General features: G+C 46.1%; 1 protein-coding gene and 1 non-coding gene across 2 annotated transcripts in view; one reads left to right on the top strand and one right to left on the bottom strand.

The window, feature by feature from the left end:
* The window catches only part of CLASP1 (cytoplasmic linker associated protein 1), a 192,244-nt gene that overhangs the window by 38,821 nt on the left and 130,477 nt on the right, over positions 1-22,946 (top strand). Inside the window, 5 exon segments of the mRNA XM_032479286.1 lie at positions 15,264-15,342; positions 16,680-16,783; positions 17,539-17,630; positions 19,218-19,293; positions 22,454-22,551. Coding sequence (XP_032335177.1) covers positions 15,264-15,342; positions 16,680-16,783; positions 17,539-17,630; positions 19,218-19,293; positions 22,454-22,551 — 449 coding nt within the window.
* On the bottom strand, positions 14,776-14,898 carry LOC116663912. The gene has a single exon (XR_004320273.1). It is a non-coding gene; the product is annotated as a U4atac minor spliceosomal RNA (small nuclear RNA).

Below are 22,946 nucleotides of genomic sequence, written 5' to 3'. Positions count from 1 at the left end.
CATGTTCTGAGAATTGATAAACTGAAGGAAAGAATAAAGCAAATTTGCCTTTCTTATATCAAATGTATTCCAGAGTAACCAGCTAGTTGATGAGGCAAAGTTCTTCTGTACAGCTAATAAATAATAGAATTAAAGGCAACGACAGAATTAGAAAACTGTGCTATTGCTCTCTGGTGAAATAATCTAGGCAACATTCATCAACTGCTACTAAGCCGTGAGCAGTGAGGACACCTGGACCCAGTGGGCAGTCTCAGCATCACCCAGAGTAGGCTCACCAGGCACCTCGCCCTGCTGATGAGATGCAGACGGACGGACGTCCCAGCACAGGGGAAGCACCAGGTACCGGAAGGAAAACGGAAGCTAGCTCAGCCTCCCGGCCCTCTCCCAGCCTGGCACGGAGCACAAGGACTCCCTGAGATGTGCTTTTGCAACTCAAGGCTGCCGTTTTCATTGTTTTAATTTTGTGATGGTTCCCCCAGGGCCTTTGCGAGTTAGTGACTTTCCAGCTCTGACTGTCCTCTGTCTGGCGGCCTCTTCTTGGCCTGTCAGACTCCTTCGCCTGCTTGAAGGCTCCGATGAAGTGCTGTGGTGTCTAGGGAGCTGAGTTCTCGGTGGAGACGACTTGTTCAGTGGTTGGTGCTCCCACAGCACATAGACCACATTTCATTTTTGCCAGACCATGTTTTACCTTAAATTGTGGCCACGTGCACATTTGTGTCAATTATATTGTCAGTGTTTTGCAGGTGAGGGCCTTATTTTACTTCTCTGTGTCTCTGAACCCTTGCTTGCACAGAAGGACCTAGCATATAGTAATTCTTGTCAAATTTAATTCTGTTCAACTGTTAATAAGTAGCTCCTGCTTGTCCATATTTGGAATGGCTTTTTCTTTTCCTTTGTATTTTGTGTAGTCTGCCTTGCCATTTAGAAGAGTCACTAAGACAGCGTCCTCTCTCTTAGTTGTGCCCTGGTGTGGTACAGCTCTGGGGAAGGGACTAGCTGTGGGGCTGTTTGTAGAAAGTCCTTGCAAGGCAGGAGGATTCTAACGGGCCCCCAAAGCCCTTCGGTGACCTTCATTTCCCGTGAGGATGAAGGGAGGTGGGGACGGGCATCAGGAGGGGACACCTGGGGGTTAGCCAGCAATCGTCCTGTTTCCTTCCTCTCTAATAAATCTGGAAAATGAGTTTTGGTTGGATGAATGCCTTGGCACCCTTTCTAACCTTTGTTAGTAATTTACAACTTGATTTTATATTGTGATTTGTTGCCAGAAAATTCCAACCAGTAAATCATAAGTGTTATAGAAGATCACCCTGAAGGAAATCTAGAAATATAGTTTAGTCTTGACAGCGTAGAAGGAATATGGATACGTTCACACCCCGCCCCCTACTGCAGGGGAGCTGGGCTTCCTGATTGCACTCAGAGCTCCGTCTGCTCTGTGACAGAGGAGGCCTGGCAGCCCCTGCATTGTTAAGAGTTCCTTAGATCCTGTCTGCAGCTGCTAGAAAATGAACCGCCAGGCATGTGGGACTCTGCCCAGATGCCCAGTGTGAGGAACTGTAGCCACAGAGTATTTTTTGTTTAGAGAAGGAGAACCTTTCCCAGCCAAGAGAAGACTGCCTTCAGCTTTAACACACACTGTCCTGCTAAGCGTGACATGACTTGTCCTTCGTATGTTGGGCATACTTCTGCCTGAGTTGTGGCTTCAGCAAGAAAAAGGAGGGACATTTTCTACTTTGTTAACAAGACAGGGTCAGCTGTCGGTTTCCTCTCGCAGGGAAAGCGTGTAGAGACTGACCGACGTGCCAGAGGCTTCTTGGGGGCGAGCACTTGCATTGTTAGTGATGTCTGGGTACTTGGATGCGTTTTTTTTTTCCTTTTGTCCTTGATACTGCAGCTAAAACAACAACTTCGAGATGTTCATGTTTATCTCCAATTTGCAGATGAGGAAACCGAGGCAGACAGAGGAAATGATTTACCCAAAGTTACGCAGCTTAAGTAGAAGGGTTCAGGTCCAGAGTCTGCACTTTTAACCACGGTGCAGTGTTGTCATGTCAACATGTTCAAATACAAGATTGGCCGCGATGAGCCTCTAGTACGTGCAGCACTGGGAATAATCCTTAAATCATAACTTGAATTCTATCACTTACCATCCCAGCCCTGTCCAGTATCTTCCCATTATACTTAGAATAAAACTAAAAACTGTACCCTAGGATGTAAGTGACCCTGTGCCGCTGCCCCTTAGTCTCTCGGCCTTATCCCCACCCTGCTGCTGCGGCCATGCTGGCCCTTCTGTCTCCAGAACGTGCTTTTGAGGCCGTTCTGGTGGCCATTTGGCTTCCCTCCTCTCCGTGGTCATGTTGTGAGCACAGATCTCACCCTTGGAGAAACCTTTCCCACCCTCCCTAGCCAACTGGTCTGAAGCCGGACACTCTGCCGCTGTCTCTGAGGTCCCTCCGCTCGGATGTATTTTCCTGTCTCTTTCAACTTCAGAGTCTGCACTGCCTGAAACCGTGCTCAGGACATGATGGCTCTGCAGGCAGACTCACTGGGGAAATGAACATTGTGAGGAGTTGAATAGTTATGTGTCTGGAAGGCCCGTGGCTTTTCTGGAAGCAGCCTTTTCAGATCCTCTGGCTTAAAGGGTGTATGACACCAGCCCCAGGCACCAGAAGGCTGCCTGATCAACTCTGTCCCTCCAAATTCTGCTGCCTCCCGGACTACAACTAGAAGTTGATCTCCTGCAGTGTCTCAGTAGCAGGAGACAGCCAGGGACCTGTGGTTTGTCGCCAGGCCTCGTAGGACCCTGGGAAGGAGCTCTTGGACTTGAGCCAGCACAATGACTCTGTACTAGTGACCCTGAGACCTCAAGAAAGGTTCAGTTCCAGAATATTCTCTGTGATAACATGTCCGTGACGTTTGGGAGACTTCTGTGAACTAAATGGGAAGTTAGACATTTGGGCTGAGTCCTCAGTTACCTGAGAAACCTTTCAGGGCAGACTTATCCTCTGATCAGCTGTGGGCCTGCTTCTGGCTTCATGCTGGGGAGTCTCGGCTCAGCTGTGTGATTGGTAAAGAGGTGTCTCCCAGAGTGACACGCTCCTCACCTGCCATCAGAGGCACTGTGCGTTTTCTTAGGATCAGTCGTTAATGGACTGGACTGTTTGACAGAGAGGGCCGCAAGGCTCTGCCGGCTGCCTCCTCTGGTGCTTTGGCCCCCAGGGGTCCACGAGGGAGGGACACTGGGACTTCCGACCCTGCTGGGCAGAGACAGCACTTGAACTTTTTGACCCGGGCTTCATGAGCCCCCCTCCCCTGTTGCCCACAAACCTAAGAGCAAGTTCCCATCGTGAAGTTCTCTGAGCAAGTGTGTAGACCCTTCTGGCCTTTTCCTTCATGCCTTTCAGTGAGCATTTTGTACTGAGAAAAAGAAGGCCTTGGTCTTTCTTTCTTGTTTCACTGGTGTAAAAGCACAGCACTCTTAGGAGTTTATCAGTCCCTCGAGGCTTTTCCAGTTCACCCACCCATCTAAGGAGTCACGGCTGGGTGGTCACGTGAGGAAAGGGCCATTATGACATCTTAGCTGAGATAAATCATTGAACTGTTGGTGCTGCATGGGGCTCTGTAGCTCTTTCTTTTTTTTAAACTTTTTTTATTGAGTTATAGTCATTTTACAATGTATCAAATTCCAGCGCAGAGCACATTTTTTCAGTTATACATGAACATACATATATTTATTGTCACTTTTTTTTTCACTGTGAGCTACCACAAGATCTTGTATTTATTTCCCTGTGCTATACAGTATAATCTTGTTTATTTATTCTACATATGCCTGTCAGTATCTACAAATTTTAAACTCCCAGTCTATCCCTTCTCACCCCCTCCCCATTGGCAACCACAAGTTTGTATTCTATGTCTATGAGTCTGTTTCTGTTTTGTTTTTTTTTGTTTGTTTGTTTTTTTATTTTTAATTTTTTTTTAGATTCCACATATGAGCTACTTCATATGGCATTTTTCTTTCTCTTTCTGGCTTCACTTAGGATGGCATTCTCCAAGCCCATCCATGTTGCTGCAAATGGCATTATGTTGTCGGTTTTTATAGCTGAATAGTATTCCATTGTATAAATATACCACATCTTTATCCAGTCATCTGTTGATGGACATTTAGGCTGTTTCCATGTCTTGGCTATTGTAAATAGTGCTGCTATGAACATTGGGGTGCAGGTGTCTTTTGGTCTTTTTTTTCTTAATAGCTTTTTATAATCGAGATTTCTATTTAGGTTTCTTGGCTGAATCATAGGATGATGATAGAATAATTAGGTTACAGATTTATTTGCCCACTTCACAAATTTGTTTTGAGAACGTGAGTTGTGGCAGAGCTTGAGGAGAGAACATCAGACTCCTGCTTCCGAACAAGGGATGGTAGCAGAGTGGATGAGGACCTCGTGTTGATGGTACAGGGGACTCGTGAAGAGAGACGCCCACAGAGCCAGGCTTCCCCTCCCTGCGGGGTGGCCCTGGAGCCGGCTCTTAAAAGGCAGGCAGGATTTTGGCAGGCAGATGTGAGCATCTAAGGGCAAAGCTTGTGTGGCTGGACTAGGGGAGGTTCCCCTTTGCCCTCCCGGGTCCACGGAAGTTCTGGGGCTTGGGTCTTCGTGGGGCTTGCCCCGTGAACCGGCACTGGAGCAGGGCCCGGCCCTGCGGCGCTCAGGGACTTGTCGGTGTGAGGAGGCGGCTGGGGACGGGGGAAAGGCTGACATTTGTTGGATGGTTCTCTGCCATAGGCGTGTGTTGAGCTCTTTTAGGCAGATTATTTCCCTTCATCCTCACGGCCATCTTTTTGGTTCCTGTTGTAACCCCCTCCCAGGAACGTAGACTGATGCCTGGCCTTGGAGCGTAGGAGCCACACCAAGGGGTCTGGCAGGCTTTTAAACAAACCATGAGGAAGCACTGAAGGATTTTGAGCAGGCTTCTGGGGTGTCTGTTAGCAGTTGTGGTGGTGTCTGAGCATACTGGGCACCGGGCATGGTGACTAGAACGCAGTTCAGTGTGGTGAGAGGACCTGAGGCTGGAGTCGGGTATTGGAGTTGGGGAAAGTCGAGGAATAGCCTGAGCGCTGGGCGCTGGGATGCAGATGTTAGTACCAAACTTAGCAGTGGCATCTCAGAGTGACTTAAACTTGAGCTTGTGCTTTGTACACAGTAAGTCCTTAAGGTAAAAACTGATTTCATTTTCTCTGCATGCCTGCTGTTGTGGAACTTTGAATCTCCCGAGCTAAGGATGCCCTGTCTGTAGACACCTGAGGCATAGGCTTACGAACGGTGCCTTTGTTAGCTCTATCCTAGTTCCACTGGGAATCAGAGCCTTTCAGAACAGGGAGAGGAGAGGCCCAGGTCACTTCCATTAAATGTTTATATTTCACAGACTTTTGACACCAAGTATAGCGCAGGCTGGACCATGTTGCAACACAGTGTAATTGTATTGTTCATAAAGTAATTCTAGGATTTATGAGAATGAGAATTCAGATTGATACCCGTAACACGTGCTCTGATAACAGGACCCAAGAAATGCAAGGCCTTTTGCGGTCTGGCCAGACATTCCAGAGATGTCCTCTCCATTTCTCTTCTTGTGTGGCCCCTCCCCGCCCTCGTGGTGGGAGGGCCGAGAAGTTGCTTCCAAGGCACCTGACTAGTTTATGAGCCGCTCTGAGGAGCATTACTTGGTAGCTTGGATTAAACCAGTGAAATATGAGAAGAGTGCTGGAGGTCCATGAATAGGCTCCCAGCTGTCAGCCCCGAGAGGAGCATTGGCTCTGGTACCCGGTGCCAAGCCCTCCCGCAGGCAGGTCTCTGGCCTTCCCGGAAACACCCCTGCCGGAGACCTTCACTGTGCTTTCTGGGCATTTCCTCTTCAGAAAAGAAACGGATCCTGGGCTGTTGTTTAGTCCCTTCCCTGCTGATGCCTTAGGACAAGCTGACCCCAAGATGGGGAAGGAAGGACTGAGAACAGGTTTTAGAACCTTCCTGTTCTCATGCACTTGCCTCTCAGCATGGCTCTAAGTCTCAGACCGGAGCCTGCAGGTCTCCTGTCTAATTGCTCAGCTGGAGGATGGAGGGTGGGGGGATGGCAGAGAGGCGGCCTTGCGGAGAGGAGGCCTCAGCCATTGGGCCTACCCAGCCAGGACAGGGCCAGCTCAGGGTGGGAGGGGAAGGGGACATGGCTTTTGAGCAGAGTGTCACTTGGCTGTGGGTGTGGACAAGGTTCATGTCAAAGATCATTTGGAGAGGTTTTTGCTTTTTTAATTAAAAAGTTTACCTCCTTTTTCAGGACTGCACCTGCCACATATGGCTGTGATGGTGCCTCCTGCAATTTTCAGCAGCATGGCCCTTATAGGAACAATTCACGAATAGCTTTTGGCACATTTCGACTTACTGGAGAAAGTAGTCATGTCACTTGCTCAGCCAACATGACTAATTGGTTTGGGGAGGACAGCAGATTAAGGCTAGTTCTTGCCTTGAGGGACGCATGCCACGTTTCCATTTGCCTGGATCATTCCCGTTTATTCCTATTGTCCAGACGTTGTTATTAACAGCACTCCCGTTGAAACCCAGAGTTCCCCAGTGTGAATGATAAATTACTTGGTTACCTTACTCATAGTCCAGTGGCAAGAGGCAAATATGTAATGCTCACCATGGAGTTAGACAGAATTGAGCCTGCTGTGCAAAGGGCGCCCAGCCTGGCCTTTTCCTAGGCCTTCTCCCTGCCCTCCCTGCTTATACCGCTTGCCTCCCCTTCCTTGGTGGCCCCTCGTCCACCTGTCATCCTCCTGCTTATCCCGCTGTCCTGGCTTCTCTGTGCCTTGTGGCTGCCCACAGGGCCTGGATGTACTCAGGATCTAGGCCGGTGAGCTCTCATCCCCACGGGGCCCCTTTGGAGCAGATTTTGGGGTGCACTTCCCCCCTTTTCTTCTTCTGGAATTCTGTTTGGGGAGAATTTTCATTTTTGATGGCCACTTGAATTCGCCTTACCCCCATTTCTCTGGGTTGTTTTGGAAAGAGTCTTTGTACTGTAATTTTGATGGGTTCTCAGGAGTCCAGGTGGAGAGGAATGTGTGCGTGGGTTCCTGTCCTCAGCTTGGTGTACCTTTGGACTCTGATAGCTACATCCGTCCCTCCACAGCACCTTAGAAAGAGTGGGGCTTTGGAGGCCCTCAGACCTGGGTGTGAGTCCGGGCGGTCAGAGTGTCATGAAGGTGGAGGAAGCCAAGCACAGGAGGATGTCTGAGTCCTTTCTGCCTGAAACCTTCAATGATTCCTCTTCAGTGATTTTGAGTTAGGAAGAAGCCCTAATTATAGAAGTTAGACCATTTTAGTTCTCAGTAAGAGATGGTGTCAAATTAATTGATAATCTTAGAGTAGGATGTGAACCCTAATGGAGCATTTACAGAAGAATGGATGAATGTTAGGTTTTCTCTTTCTTTTGTTTTTCATCAGTGCCTTTGGCCCAGTAGTGAATTCCTCATTTGAAAGAACTCCATTGTGAACTTTCATTTTCATCCCTCACCCTTTCTAGTTTGTTTCCCCCAAGTGTGGTCCTGCCTGCTTGTGAAATTTGAAATCAGAATTGGGTGTGAGTAGGAGGCAGTACAGAAGAAGCTGGCTTCCCCAGCACCGAGAATTCACGCCCAGTTCCCACGCCTCTTTGTTTTCTGAGAGGCTGGAAGTTAGAAGAAATTAGAGAGTTTACTTTGATTTCTCTATCCTGCCTTTAAGCTTTCTACACTGGAACAAGTTGGCTGATTCTTCATAAGTGAATTCATTAAGTGTGTAGGCGTGTATAATTTCTTTTTTTTTTTTTTTTTTTTTGGCAAGGCTACCATGCATTGTGTATTCAAGAGCATGAATGAACTTCTAGAATGGAAGAGGGGGGCTCAACCCGCAAGTGCAGTTTCTACGGATTCTTTCTGCCTCCTCTCTGATAAAATCACCTTGCTCTTACCAGCGTCTTTTCAGTGATGCAGGGTGCTTTCAGCAACTCAGGCATTTTACAGCCGATGAGGAGTCTGAGAGCCAGAAGGGAACAGAATCCAGTAAAGGCAGGGAGCTTCCCCGAGCCCAGCCACATTATTGGGAGCTAGAACTTAAAAACAGAACTTGGACAACAGCAGAACCCCAGAGGACAAAGCCCAGTTTAAGTGAAGGTCGCCTGTTGTGTTTCTGTGCTTGTGTTTGATCCCTTTGAATGATTGCCGAAGTTGGGCTCACTACTCTGATTGTTCCTTTCTCTCCTCATGTAAACAGTAGCTTTAGGGTGGGGGGCAGAGGAAAGATCTGCTCTCAGAAAGAAGGAACAAACTCTTCACCCCTTTGGTCTTTATTTTCCTCATTTGCAAAATAAGGATAATATATTCACATCTCAGGTTATTGTGAGATTATTCAAATTCATCCCAAAGTGCCTTAAAAACTGTGAAGTACAACTGGTCAAAATGGCCATCATCAAAAAGCCTACAAATAAAAAATGCTGGAGATGGTGTGGAGAAAACAGAACCTTCCTACACTGTTGGTGGGAATGTAACTTGGTGCAGTCACGATGGAGGACAGTATAGAGGTTCCTTAAACTAAAAATACAATTACCACATAATCCAGCAATCCTAGTCCTGGACATGTATCTGGAGAAAACTCTTAACTCAAAAAGACACATGGACCCCAATGTTCACAGCAACACTGCAGTAGCCAAGACATGGAAGCAACCTAAATGTCCATCGACAGATGACTGGATAAAGAAGTTGTGTGAGATACACACACACACACACACACACACACACACACACACACAATACTACTTAGCTATTAAATGAAATAATGCCATATGCAGCAACATGGATGGACCTAGACAATATCATACTAAGTGAAATAAGTCAGAGAAAGACAAGTATCATATGATGTCACTGGTATGTGGAATCTGGAAAAAAAATGATACAAAGGAACTCATTTACAAAACAAAAATAGACTTAGAAAACAAACTATGGTTACCGAAGGGGAAAGGAGGAGGGAGGACGGATAAATTAGGACTTTGGGATTATCAGGTACACACTGCTGTATATAAAACAGATGAACAACAAGGACCTACTGTACAGCACAGGGAAATATATTCAATATCTTATAGTAACCTATAATGGAAAAGAATCTGAAAAACAATATATGTGAATATAAGTATAAATGAATCACTTTGCTATACACCTGAAACATTGCAAATCAACTATACTTCAATTAAAAAGTAAAATAAAAAACAATAAAGTACAATATGAGTGCAAAATACCATTTTTTCTTCAGCCAATCCAGTCTTCTAAGGCTCAAGAAATGACCTGTTCTTTAGGTAGCTTGTCCTTACTGACTTTTTTCTAGGAAGAAGATTTAGTCTTTCTTTGATCACTGAGCAGATAGATGTTTGCCTTGAAAAGAGAACTGTCATGGCTTCTGTTTTGGTGCTTTTACTTGTGGTTTGGATGGTGAGGCAGAGATGAGGTCTGAGCCACTTGTCACAGGCTTATAGGTGAGTGGTCCAGGATCAGTCCCACTTTTGTAATTTTTAAAACCTTAAAACCACTGTGAACTATATATAGAAAATGCATAAAACCCAAAGGCATAGTGTAATGAGTTGTTGTAAAGCTAACAGCTGTTTAATTGCTTCTGAGGAGAAGAATTGGAACATTGCAGGCCCTCCCCCAAGTAACCACTCTCCTGACTTGCCTGCTAATCACTTTCTTGCTTTTCTTTTTAGTTTACATCTGAATATGCACCCTGAAATTACAGTGAATGTTGCTTGTAGTTGAACTTACTCAAATGTGTATATACTTTGTATCTGACCTTTTCATTCATTATTATGAGATTTATGTGTATTGTTGAGTGTAGCTTTGATTCATTTGTATTCACTGATCATTGAATTCCCTGGTATGAAAACAACAGCTTTCTCATATAGGAGATGCATGCACAGATTTCTAGTTTTTGGCTGTTAAGAATAGTGCTGCTCTGAGCATTTCTGTACATTTCACCTGGTGTACACATGCATGCATTTCTGTTGGCATATTTCTAGCAGCGAAATAGCTGTATATGTGTATCTTCAAATTCGGCAGATAAAGCCAAGGTATTTTCTAAAGTGTTGGTTGTACCAGTTTACATTCCGACCAGCAAGTGTGAAAGTTCTGTAGTAACCCATTCTTGTCAACATTTGATCTTGTCAGCCATTAATTTAGCCTTTCAGGGGAGTAAATAGTGCTGTCTCATAATTTTAATTGGCATTTCTCTGATGATTAATGGAGATTGAACAACTGTCGTGTACTTATAAACATTGATATTTTTTGTGACATGCCTGTTGAAATACTTCGGCCATTTTTCTACTGGGTTGCCTGTTGATTGACTTGTAGATCTGTATATATTCTAGAATCAAGCTTGTTGTTGCAAATTTGTTTTATGAATATCTCTTACCAGTGACTTGCCTTTTACTTTCCTGGGGTGTTTTTGTACACCGAAGTTCTTAATTTTAATTTGGTCCAGTTTATCAGTCTTTCTCTTCTGGTTTGTGTTGATCGAATCCTGATATTTTCCCCAATTCTGGGATCATGAAGCTGTTTTCCTATATCATTTTCTAATAGCTTTATTATTTTACTTTCCACACTTACATCTATTACCAGGAATTCATTGTATGTATGTTGTGAATAGGAGTCAATTTCTTTTCTATTCCATGTTGATATTCAGTTAACTCAGGGAGCGTTTATTTAAAAGAGCAGTCCAATTCTCACTGCTCTGTAGTGACTACTTTGTCAGAAAGAAAATGCCCCTTTATGCATGAGTCAGTTTCTTTATTCTGTTGTATTGCTATATTTGTCTCTCCTTGAACTGATAGCACGTTGCCTTAATTCTTACTGTTTTATAATCTTGATGTCCAGCTGGGAGCATGTTTTATCACCTTTTGTCTTGTCTTTTGCATTTCCACATAGATTTTTGTAATCAACTTGTTAAGTTCCTAAAGAAAAATTATAGTTGGGATTTTGAGTGGAGTTTTATTGAATGGGATTTTCAGTGGGAATTTTATTGAATGTGTAGATCAATTTCAGAAAAATGGAAATTTTGCAATACTGAGTATTCCAGTCTGTAGTTGATCGCTCCATTTAACTTTTTTAAGGGATGGGGAGGTAATTAGGTTTATTTATTAATTTATTTTTCACGGAGATACTGGGGATTGGACCCAAGACTGGTGCATGCTAAGCACACACTTTACCACTAAACTATACCTTCCCCCCCAATTCATTTTAGTCTTTTTATTTTTATTGTTCCATAGCTTTTGGGTAGAGATTTATTCCTAGGTGTTAGTTTTTTTTGCAATTAAAATTGGAAACTTTAAAAATTTCCTTTTTGGGGGCTTGGTATTGAAATTTAATTGCTTTTTTTGTATATTGACTTTGTATTAATCAGTCTTGGTAAACTCACATTAATTTTATAATACACTTGTAGGTCTTCTTGATTTTCTACTGATAGTTATAATTTCCATTAATGACAATTTTTCTTCTTTGTGAGCTTTATACTTTTCATTTTTTTCTCTTACCATAAAGCTTTAGCTTGGACCTCAAATACAATGTTGAAAAGAAATTATAAATGTAAATTTTTGTCTTGTTCTCCATATCAAAGGGAAAGCTTCCAGCATTTAATCAATCATGATGCTTGGTTTGACACTTGTATCAAAATTTATCTGTTTCCCCTTTTGGCCATTATGAATAATACTGCTTGGAGTGTTGCGTGTACAAGAATCTGTTGGAATCCCTGCTTTCACTTCTTTGCAGTATATACCCAGAAGTGGAGTTCCTGGGTCATATGGGAACGCTGTTTAATTTTGGAGGAACCACCATGCCATTTTCCACAGTGACTGCAGCATGCAATGAATGCACAGGAGTCCCAGTTTCTCCACATCCTCACCAACACTTGTTTTCTCTTTCTATGTTTGGCTTTGTTTTTCGTATAATAGTAATCCAAATGGGTGTCAGTGATTGCTTTTTACCCACTGTTGCTGACCTCTCCTTGTGAGCTCCATTTAAACTTCTGTTAGTTCTTGTCTCTCTATCCTTTGTCTCTTGCGTGCCCTTTTGAATTTCTCAGTCTTTTGTCTTTCTGGGCTTCATTCTGGATTTTTTTCTGCAGACTTAAGTTTCCTTTTTAATTCCCTCTTCATCTATGTCCAGTGTGTTTGTAAGCCCATCCATTGAGTACTTAATTTGGACATTATATTGTTTGTTTCTTTAAAATATTTATATCACTTTCCAAAAGTAGTCATAGCCCCAAATTTTACTCATGTGTTTTGTCTTCTTATACAGAGTAAGAATTGTTATTTTAACATCTCTTTGCAGTTACTCTTATATGCATCGTTTCTAGACTTCAGTTATACTTGTCCTGTGTGCCTGGTTATCTTTGGTTTTGTTTTGGACATTGTATTTGGGAATTGTTTACAGAAGTAAATTGATGACTAAAGTAGGAGGATGCTCTCTCCATCCAGAAATGGTTTGCCAGGGGCTTTAGGGCACCAGCAATGTAGTAAGATCATTTACATCTGCTGTTAGAGATTGGTATTTTCTGGGTCACCCAGATTTTGGAAATTGGTCTGTAGGAAACTGTATATCTGGAAGCCATTTTATTTCCAGTTCACTCTCCAAAGGTACAGCTATTTGGATTTCCAACTCAAGTTGTAGGGGGATTTCTGGGCCACCAGTCTTTGAGGGCTCTGGAACCTCTGTTCTCCCAGATTCAGACAGTTATCAGAAGTAATTCTCAGTGTGTCTTTTGCCCTTTTGCAGTGTATAAATGGCCCCAGGGCAAAAGTAGACTGTTTGCTCCAGGCTTGTGTCTCTGGATTTTAGTTTTCTTATTTTTCATGACCTGGTAATTCTTTTGTGCCTCTTTAGTTCTCTGATGTTTTGAAGCAAGTGTTCCCTTTATATGATAATCCAGCATTTTTAGTTGTTTTCAGCCTGAGGGTTGGTCGGAGTTACTTAGCCATTATCACGACTTTTTAAAGTTGTAGGGTGAAGGAACTGTGTTGGACTTGGGAACACATCTGTTCCAAACTAATTCATTATTAGTCAGTAAAGTAGGGGATTATTGATCACTTACCATTTACCTAGTATTGTGCTATATATATACGTAATAGGAATTCCAAGAAAATACAAAGCATCCTATTCCTTCCATTCAAGGAGTTTAGCTGGAAGAACCAGCATACACTCAGGAAATTAAGTAGAACGTTAGAGGAGATGCTCCAGGCTGTGCAGCATTCCTGGCCTAGCCAAGGTTGTGGGCCTGAGACCCCCTACCACCTCCTCGCTGCATCCCCACCCCCCAGCTCTTCAGCCGCCTCCCCCCACCTGCATGTTCAGGACCTGCCTGCCCGGCCCTGTCCCAACGATCTCTGGACTCCCTACATCTCTCTGGGCGACACTTGGGGAACTTGACTGTCTAGGGTATAGGTTGGCTGGCCCTGGTCAGTCCCTGACTCCACAGGTGGGGTTCCCCGACATGGCTGTCATGTCTGAAAAAGCACTGCCTCTTACATCTCAGTCTTGAGTGATTGTGAGGGGACTGTGAGCACTGAAGGCACTTGTTACTATTTCTGTAATGAAGGACACTTCCACCCGGACCAGTAGTGCAGCTGTACTGATGCTCAAGATTTCATTGGGGAAAAGCCAATTCCAAACTGATAGGCTGCTCTTTAAAAAAAATAACGTTTAATTTTTTAGAACAGTTTTAGTTTTATAGAAAAATAGCAAAGGTATTACAGAGCCCCCCATGTATCCCACACCCAGTTTCCCATTATATATCATTAACAACCAACACTAGTATGGTATATTTGTTAAAATTAATAAACCAATGTTTGTTATTAAGTCCTTAGTTTATTCAGGTCTCCTTAATTTTTATCTGATGTACTTTATTCCAGAATCCCACCGGGATACCACATTACAGTTAATTGTGTGAGAGTTTCTGACTTTCCTTGTTTTTGATGACTGGTTTTGAGGAGTATGGGTTAGGCGTTTTGTAGTGTGTCTCTCTATTGTAATTGGATGTTACTCTTCTAATTAGACTGGGCTTACATGTTTTGAGGCAAAGGATCACAGCCCTAAAGTGCCTTTGATCACTTTACGAAGCATACATACCGCCAACATGATGTATGACTGTTGAGATTTTTCCAGTGTTAAAATTGTCCCGGTCTAATTCCACACTGTACTCTTTGGAGGGAAGTTAAAGCATGATACGGAATCCTCTGTAGCTCATAAGTAAAGTCACTTTCAGCTGTTTCATACCATAACATTGAAACACACCTGTCCACAAACCAACGTTCTCTTTATACAAGTTTAAAACAATTCTGTCCTGTAATATCTTCAAGTACCTAATCACTTGTAGAGATGTTTTGTGTACTGTAGTGATGATCAAATTTTGACTTCAGTTTCGAAGCAGTGGATTCCAAGCTGAGTGGAGAATTCTGCAATTTCGGCGTTCTCTGGGCAGACAGATACCGCCCAGATCATGTCGGCTTGGTGCTTATCCTAGGGAAGAAGTGTTTGAGGCCTTAACACTGTAGAGCTGAACACATAACGAAAGATAGAGTCGGAACTTCGAGCTGCGGTGGTAATACGTGTTGCTTATATGCTATGCTTGGAGCGCCCTCTGCGGGCTTCGTGCAATACCCTCGTTTATTGTCAGACTATCGTTTGGACCCTGAGCTGGTGGAAAAGAGGTTTTTCTTTTTTCCAAAAATTGCGCCGAGAAGAGCAGAGCCCTACCGACGCGGGCGTGTTGTTAGGCGTTAGCAGTACTACCCTCGCCAAGCGCTCATCGGGCAGTAGCGCAACCCCAAGAAAAGGATGGTTGGTGATAATTTTGACTGCGTTGCGGGTAGGGAGCACCAATCTGGGGTACGGTTGTGGTGACCAGCTGGGGAGCCCTGCCGCGGCCCTTGGCTGCTGGCACACATGTGCGAACCGCAGCCCCCACAGCAGACCACCAGCTCCGCCTTTTCTGAGGCTTCTGGAGGTCGCAGACAGGCCATTCGGTGTTACCCAGCAGGCCACGCGCCGGCCGCGGGTTGATTTGCATACGTGCAGGGGGCGGGGCCGCGACGCTGACTCCAGGGCTCTAGCGCAGCAACGGAGCCCGAGGCGCTGGCGTCCTGGGAGCTGGGGGCCGCCTCCGCCGGCCGGCCGGCCGCTCACAGTGCCGGGTTTCCCATTGCAGGTGGTCCTCCTGGGCATGGACATCTTGTCTGCTCTGGTCACCCGGCTGCAGGATCGGTTCAAGGCGCAGATCGGCACAGGTGAGCTCGCGCAGGTGTGCATCCCCGCCTTCTCCCCAGTCTCCCCAGACCCTCCGCTTGGCTGTACCCTCGCGCCCAGCCCAGCCCAGCCCACCCCGCCGCCTCACACGGGCTTTGCCTGCTGGGGCTGCCCTCGCTCCCAGCCTTAGCGGCCCGACCCCTCCCCCATTCATACCTACCGCTGGCTGCTTCCACCTCCCTGTTCTACAATCATTACTGCTAATTCTTTCATTTCTTACACGAATTAGCTATCACTTTCCTGTCAGCCAAGTCACCCTTGTCCCTGAGCCCTGCAGATCCGACAGTTCTGTTTTCTCCGGGTTATTTTTGGTATTACTGTTTTCACTTTGATTGTAAATGTCATCATAAATGATCACTTTTTATTTTTTAAGGAAATCAGTATGTTGGCAAAATGAAATGAAAGTAACTGCAGTTTCACATATTAAGAGATGTCTTAATTCCCAGGGTCTGGGATTTCATAATGAGAATACAAACACTAAGGGGCTTTGTTTGTGCAGATATTTCCGTATAGAATTGGTACACCTGTATTTGTTCCTTTGTGCCAACTTTCTGGTCAATGTGTGCCTTTAGATAAGGTCATGAACTCTTCCCACCCTGGTACAAACTCTATCTACAAATAAAAATCCCCCTTACTTTTAGAAATTTGGTATTTTATTAGTGTTCTATTTTCCTCCTAAATGAGCTGAGTTGTTCAGGGCTACCTCTTGTAAAAGAAATGTTTGTAGACTCTCAGGGGAAGCAGAGTAAATTGACATCTGGTAGGAAGTGCCCTTGGAGCAGCAGCTAGGGGCCCCAGGCAGCTTGGGGAGGAAGCGGGAAGCTGCACTCTGTCTGATGAGGTGCATGTGCGTTGTGCAACATTGAAACACAGTGTAGGTAAAAGAGATGTTAAGCCACAGTGCCTGTTTCTTCTCCCAACAAGCAGATTCACGGGAGCCCCTCTCTACCTGGATTTCCTTTTGTACGACTCTTTCCTGCCAGGTTCTTCCATTGACATCCATTTTAACAGCATTTCATCAGCTTAAAAATGTGTTGGGAGCTGCCTGGAGGAAGGTGGGGTGAGGAAGAAAATAAATGGTGTGTCCACGCACAGGATTTTTGCAGATTCTTACAATAGCTCCTGTGGATTTGAGCAAGGAGTATAGAGTTACAAGGATTGGTGGTTTTAGAATGACAGGCGTCATACTGTAGGCCAGGATTTTGAGGTGTCTTGTTGATTGAAGTAACTTAGTCGACCATAGACCCCCAAATAAGTTTTCATTTGATCAATTTGCGGTTTTTGTTTTTGATCAGTCAGTTTGTGTTTTGATTTCCAGTGCTGCCGAGTTTGATAGACAGACTGGGAGATGCTAAGGACTCTGTGAGGGAGCAAGACCAGACTCTGCTGCTGAAGATCATGGATCAAGCTGCTAGTCCCCAGGTAAGGCAGGGGGTTCTGGGCCCAGCTAGTGCTCGGTCCTGCATGACGTCACGTCAGTGAGTTTCAGAGGAAAATTTCCAGAGCACTTCATGTGGTCCCTCTTCCCCCCGCAGGATGTTTCAGTAAATAATAAATAGCAAAAGGTATATTCTAGATAAATAGGTGGACTTAACATGGGTATTGAGCACTTGGTTTAATCCATTAAATGCGAGCTCTCTGCATCTCTGAGAGGGTGTGGCTGTGGTGTCTGGGCAATCAGGGGCCTGGCAGGAGCCCTCATTCCTGTTTCCTTGTGAGCTGGGGCCACTGGGATGACAGGCATGGGGATGGGGTCCTGCTGGCCACTGTTGGGTGGGTAGGGAGGTATCAGGAGCAGCCTTCCCAGATGGCCTTCAAAGCTGAGCAGGTTTTTCTCTGGTGGGAAGGGTGGGCACCGCTGCTCTAGGCCCGAAGAGTGAGTGAGCCTGGGATCCTGGGCAAGTCTCCCAGCCTGGTTTGGTCTCACTTCCTCACCCAGCAAGTGAGTGGGTTTGGGGTGGGGAGAATTCAGTGCAGGTGTGTAAAGGAAGGTGCTTTGACTTTTCCCAACCTGGCATACATCTGTTGGCCTGCTCTTGAGAGGACGGAGGGGCCAAGGGAGGCTGGGCTGGTTTGGCCCCTGCTGTGGTCCCCTCCACCACCCTGCAGTCCAGGTTGAGTGCTGAGTGAGGGCTGCAGGGCCCCTGCCCCCGCTCACCACACACTTGCCTCCGCAGTACGTATGGGACCGAATGCTGGGCGGCTTCAAGCACAAGAACTTCCGCACCCGGGAAGGCACCTGTCTCTGCCTCGTTGCCACACTCAATGCGTAAGTCTGGGCGGGTTGTGGGGAGCTGTGTGGGGAGGTGTGGGCGTCCCCGTGTTGGGGCAGGGTCCTGCCGAGAAGTGGGTGTTGACCGCGTCCAAGGAGCCTTGCTGCCCACAGGGTCCATATGCCCCATCCCCACCCCGCTCCCCGCGCGCGCCCCTGCTGGCCACCCATTTGTGCTTCGGTTCAGGAAAGTTCTGTAAGTGGAATCATGTGGAATGTAACCTTCTGAGGTCGACTTTTTTTTTCTCTCAGCCTGATTTCCTTGAGGTTGTGTATATCTCATTGCGTGAACAGTAGTTCATTTCTTTTTGTTGCTGGGTAGAATTCCCTGGTGTAGACATGGTAGTTTGTTTAACCATTCACTTATTGAAGGATATTTGAATAATTTCCAGTTTTTGGCTGTTACACAGAAAGCTGTTATGAACACACATGTATCAGTTTTTGCACGAACATAAGTTTTCATTTCTCTTGGGTCAGTGCCCAAGAGTACAATTGCTGGGTCATTTGGTAAGTTCATTTTTAGTTTTAAGAGGAACTGCCAAACTATTTTCCAGAGTTTTCTGTACCATTTTACATTACCACCAGCAATATATGATTGCTTGTGTCAAATGTTATCACTGGTTTTAATTTTAACCATATGTATGTAATGATATGTTATTGTGGTTTTAATCAGTGTGTCTTTAATAACTGTTGATGTTGGACATTTTTCACATTCTTATTTGTAGGAGAGGCTTTCTTAAAATTTATGAATCGCCATTTTTGGTTATGAAAGTAATGCTGTGTATATCACAGAAATTTACATAAAAATAATGATCATTGTTTGTAATCCTACCACCTTCTGCTAATCACTCTTAACATGTTAACATTTTATTCCAGCCTTTAGGAGTTTTATTACTTTCAAAAAACAAAACTGAGATTATAATGCTTATATTACCTTGTAAAGTTTTTCCTCTTCATGTGCTAGCCTTTTCAGTGTCCTGAAATTTGGCCACATGTATCTGAAGTTTTTAAAAAAATGCTTGAGCCTTTGATCACAGTCGTCCCACTTCTGAGAATCCTAAGGGAGTAACCAGAGAGCATTGTGTTCACAGAGGATGTTTGTGACAGCGTGGATGGTGGTGAAAAGGTGCAGCAGAACGGTGTTCCCTCGGAACCTCTGCAGCCATTTCTCACACTGAGCGCTTGTTAACTGAATGTCTGTTCAACAGAGAGCTGTGCGCACAGGGAGTTAGGGGAGGACCCATGGGACTTGCAGTTTAGTTGACACTAAAGTTGACCAGGGCAAGACAGTAGTGCCAGGACAGCCTGTGTGAGGCAGGCGAGGCCTTGGGAAAGGTTGGGGCCAGGCGGAGCGGGGAGGGAGGGCACCGAGTGCCAAGGGGGAGACTCGCCAGAGAAGAGCACTGACAGTTGTGACCTCTGTGCAAAGGGGCGGAAGGGGTCTGTGTCTGCATTGGAACCAGGTGGGGTGGTTGGACCGGGAGCCTTGGTGTGTGGTGGCACTGGGCCAGGGGAAGAGGGAGGCATGAGAGGGTGGAGGAGCATCTTTCTTTCCTGTTCTCACCCCCCTCCTTTTGTTTTCAGCTCGGGAGCACATACTCTGACACTAAGCAAGATAGTGCCCCACATATGTAACTTACTGGGAGACCCAAACAGCCAGGTGAGTGTCCTGGTGAGAGGGGAATCACTGGTGTGGGCAGCTGAGATGCACTGGGCGTTACTGTGTGTCTCTGACGGGTGGGTGGGACTTTGGTTATCTTTGTAGAGCTCTGGTCATCATGTAAGATGACCAGCACCAGTGCCCAGTGGCCCACAGCACACGTCTCGGGAGTGTGGTGGCCCCTCTGCTCTCTTCTCTGCATGGAGTGAGCCCTCACTAGCCTGAAGGGACAGTGCTGCTTGGTCCCTGGCAGGTGTGGGTTTTCAGTGGGTGGAGGGTCGCACCCCCACCCTGTGTGTTGTTTGTTCAGGGGTTGGTCAGCCTCCTTGCTCTCCGTGTCCCAGTCAGCAGCGGCCTGTGAGGAAGGTGGCAGTTTCCATAAAGCCCTCATTGATAAAGTCTGGCAGGGGGAACCTCACGTTACAGGGCTCTTGTCTGCTGCTGAGATGCTGGGGTTCCTCTGCGTGGTGAACCTGGAGCACAGAAGCAGGCGAGCCTGGACCGGGTTGTTTCCAGTGGAACTTCCTCTCGCCTGGACTGTACACTGGCAGTGCCAGGGAGTCTGCTCTCCTGGAGGCTGGAACCTGGGGCAGTGTAAACCCTAAATGCTATCTGACCCTGTAGCTTCCAAGCCCAAGGAGTAATTACTTAAGGGTAGAGGATGTTGATCTAGAGGACAGAGTAACACTGGTCCCTTTGGCCATCGTGTTGAGTAGACACAGGTCACACATGCAGGCCTGGAAGTCAGCTGCAGCCTGTGTGTCGGTGAGGGTATGTATTCACGTGTTTGCAGAGTGGGCGAATTTTACATTTGGAGTTTGGGTGATTTAACATGGGGGAGATTTGTTCTTCTGGGTTTTCTCAAGAGTGGAGGAGGTGACAAAGCTGAGTGGTGGCAGCCCCCATGCCTGAGCCATCACGTCCCTCTTCTCTCTGCTAGCAGGTCCCTCACAGGTGCCTGCCCCTCGCTATCATGCTACCTGCCTGGGCCACAGGGCATTTCAGTCTGGCACTGAGCAGGCAGGCAAATGTTTGTTGAATGAATTATTTTTTTTTAACCTCGAAGAACCTTTCTACTTCCTGAGGAGGAAATTGAGACTAAGAGAGTTTAAATGCTCTGTCCCAGGTGCCACAGCTCCTAAGAGACAGGTAGATACCCTGGGCCACACTGACTCTCGGGCTAGTAATTCTCCTCCTGAGTCTCTTAAAATCCTCGCAGCCCAGACTTTCTGAGGAGCAGACAGGGCGTCAGGCGCTCTGTGAGGAGCTCCTTGGGGCGGTTTGCTTTGCCTGGAGCAGATGTCAGCACCAGAAGCCAGCACAGGTCATGCGTTCGTGCTGATCCTCAGGACACAGTGGCGCTGGCTACTTTTGTAACGTGTGCACGTTTCAGTATGAAGATGTGTCCTAACACCAGCGCTTACTACCTTTACAAAGTAAACTGATGCCTGTGTCAGTCAGCTCAGGTGGCCGTGACAAAAACAGCTCAGACCGGAGACTTATTCCTAAGCCTGGGGGCCGGAAGTTCCGGGTCGGGGCTAGCTCTATCGGTTCTGTGAGGGCCCTGCCCTCTTCCTGGCCTGCAGACGCCTTCTCGGACTCCCCATGTCTTTTCTCATAAAGACACCAAACCTGTTGTATCAGGGCCTGCTCTCAGGACCTCATTGCACCTCATCTCCTCTCCTTACAGACCTGTCTCTTCTGCTTGCGGTCACACCCAGGGTTAGGGCTTCAACAGACAGATTTGGGGAGGGGATATGATTCAGTCCACAGCATAAGGTTGGGGGTGAGAGGGTAATAGAACCTAGGATTTGCCTTTTTCTATCCTAAGGGGGAAAATTGTAGGAAAATCACCTGTCATATGCCACAGGTAAATGAAGGGGTAGCTTGCAGCGCTTGGAATTGAAAATTGTTTATTCCCTGCTTCTTCCTCTCTCCTTTGCTCTTTACTTCATTGCTTGAAACAAACCTCAGGTCCTGCTGCGCTTCCAGCTTTGCCTCCTGCGCTAAGTGCGCTTCTCTCCTCCTCCCCACCCTTCGGCCCTCCCCGGCTGGCCCTGAGCCCACTGTGTTTAATCACCTTTTTCTTCCCGCCTTTTTACTGGCAGAATTTTAGACCTGCAGAAAGATGGGAAGAGGGGTGCACCCCACGTTTGCTGTTGAACGTTTTGTCACGTTTGTTTTCTGTCTCAGCAGTGCACACACGTGTTCACACACACAGAGACAGACTTCTCTCCTTGGATCACTTGAAAGTACTTTACTCCTAGATACCTGGGTGTATATCTCCTAACAACGAGGATACTTTCTGATACAGTCACATGTCTTTCTCACACCCAGGACACGTAACACTGACACAGCGGTAATGTGTGGTGCACACAGTCTGTATTCAGATTTCCCCAGGTTTGTTTGTTTCTCTGTCTCTTTTTCCATTCTGTTCCTTGAGCCTTATGTGTTGCTACTTCTTTCTTAGTTCATACCTGTGTTTGGCCAGATTGCTTACTTGCTTTCTTTGGAACCTGTCTCATTCCAGCTTTACCTGGTAAGATGCTGTCTTTCTAAGCACAGTTGTAGCTTCCTTCCTCTTCCATAAAGTGCTTCTTGGTGTCCTCTGGTCTGCTGCCCCCTCCCCTGAGCTGTGCGAGCTCTCTCTGCTCTTGTGTAACATTGATCACATCCTGCCCTGTGCTCAGTGCAGAATTCGTGGACCTTCCCATCTCCCTTTAGGACTGTGGGCTTCTTGAAAATAGGCCGGGTGTAGCCTATATACCCCTTTTTTGTTGCTCACTAAATATTTGTTTAAATGACTTACATCCTGAATGCTTTACGTGATGTTTTATTTTTAGAATAATTCATTTGTTTGTAGTGTTTTCTGTTTTGGAGAGATGGTTTGAAAATTCTAGTCTCTAGCATCATCTTAAAGGAGGGAGAGCATTAAGGGGTGTGGACTTGAACGTGTGCATGGGGCTGGGACCTAAATTTTCTGCTCTTTAGAACTGTGCCCACAGAGTCAGCACTGTCAGACGTGGCTTCACCAGCCCAGCGTCAGTAAGGGGCTGTGCGCACAGCTGCATTGGTAATTGGTGGTGAACGTGGGGTGTTGTACAGCCTGTGGTGTCCACAGCAGGAGGTGCAGCTGTAAGATGTCTTCTTTTACGTCTAGGTTCGGGATGCAGCAATAAACAGCTTAGTGGAAATTTACAGACATGTAGGAGAACGTGTGAGGGCAGATCTCAGTAAAAAAGGATTGCCGCAGTCCCGGTGAGTTCAGACTTTTTTCCTTTCTTCTGTTCTTTCCCCTGCTCTTTTTCAGTTACCGTCTTGGTTTGCACAACTTACTTGGTTGTGATAACTTTACTGACGGAATGTACAGTTAGAGGATTGATCTTGTCCAGATCACACTTGTTGGGGCCCCTTTCACTCCATTTCCACAAAAGCAGGACTTCCTCACCCAGAACAGTTTTGTGGATTTTTTGTTTTTTGGGATGGAGGACCATCGTGCCTACAAGTGTGAGCGCTGCCACTGAGCTCCACCCCACCCTCACCCCCACCCCCTGCAGAAGAGGACTTTTTAATTCCTGTATCTTATAAACCTGCACCTTGTGGCCTTTGAACATGGTGAGAACAGGTGGGAGGAAGTGAGCTGAGGAGTCCTA

Source organism: Camelus ferus, chromosome 5, assembly GCF_009834535.1.
Source record: "Camelus ferus isolate YT-003-E chromosome 5, BCGSAC_Cfer_1.0, whole genome shotgun sequence".
Taxonomy (NCBI): Eukaryota; Metazoa; Chordata; class Mammalia; order Artiodactyla; family Camelidae; genus Camelus; species Camelus ferus.
The sequence above is the reverse complement of the archived record's forward strand: the minus strand, read 5'-3'. Positions and strand labels throughout refer to the sequence as shown.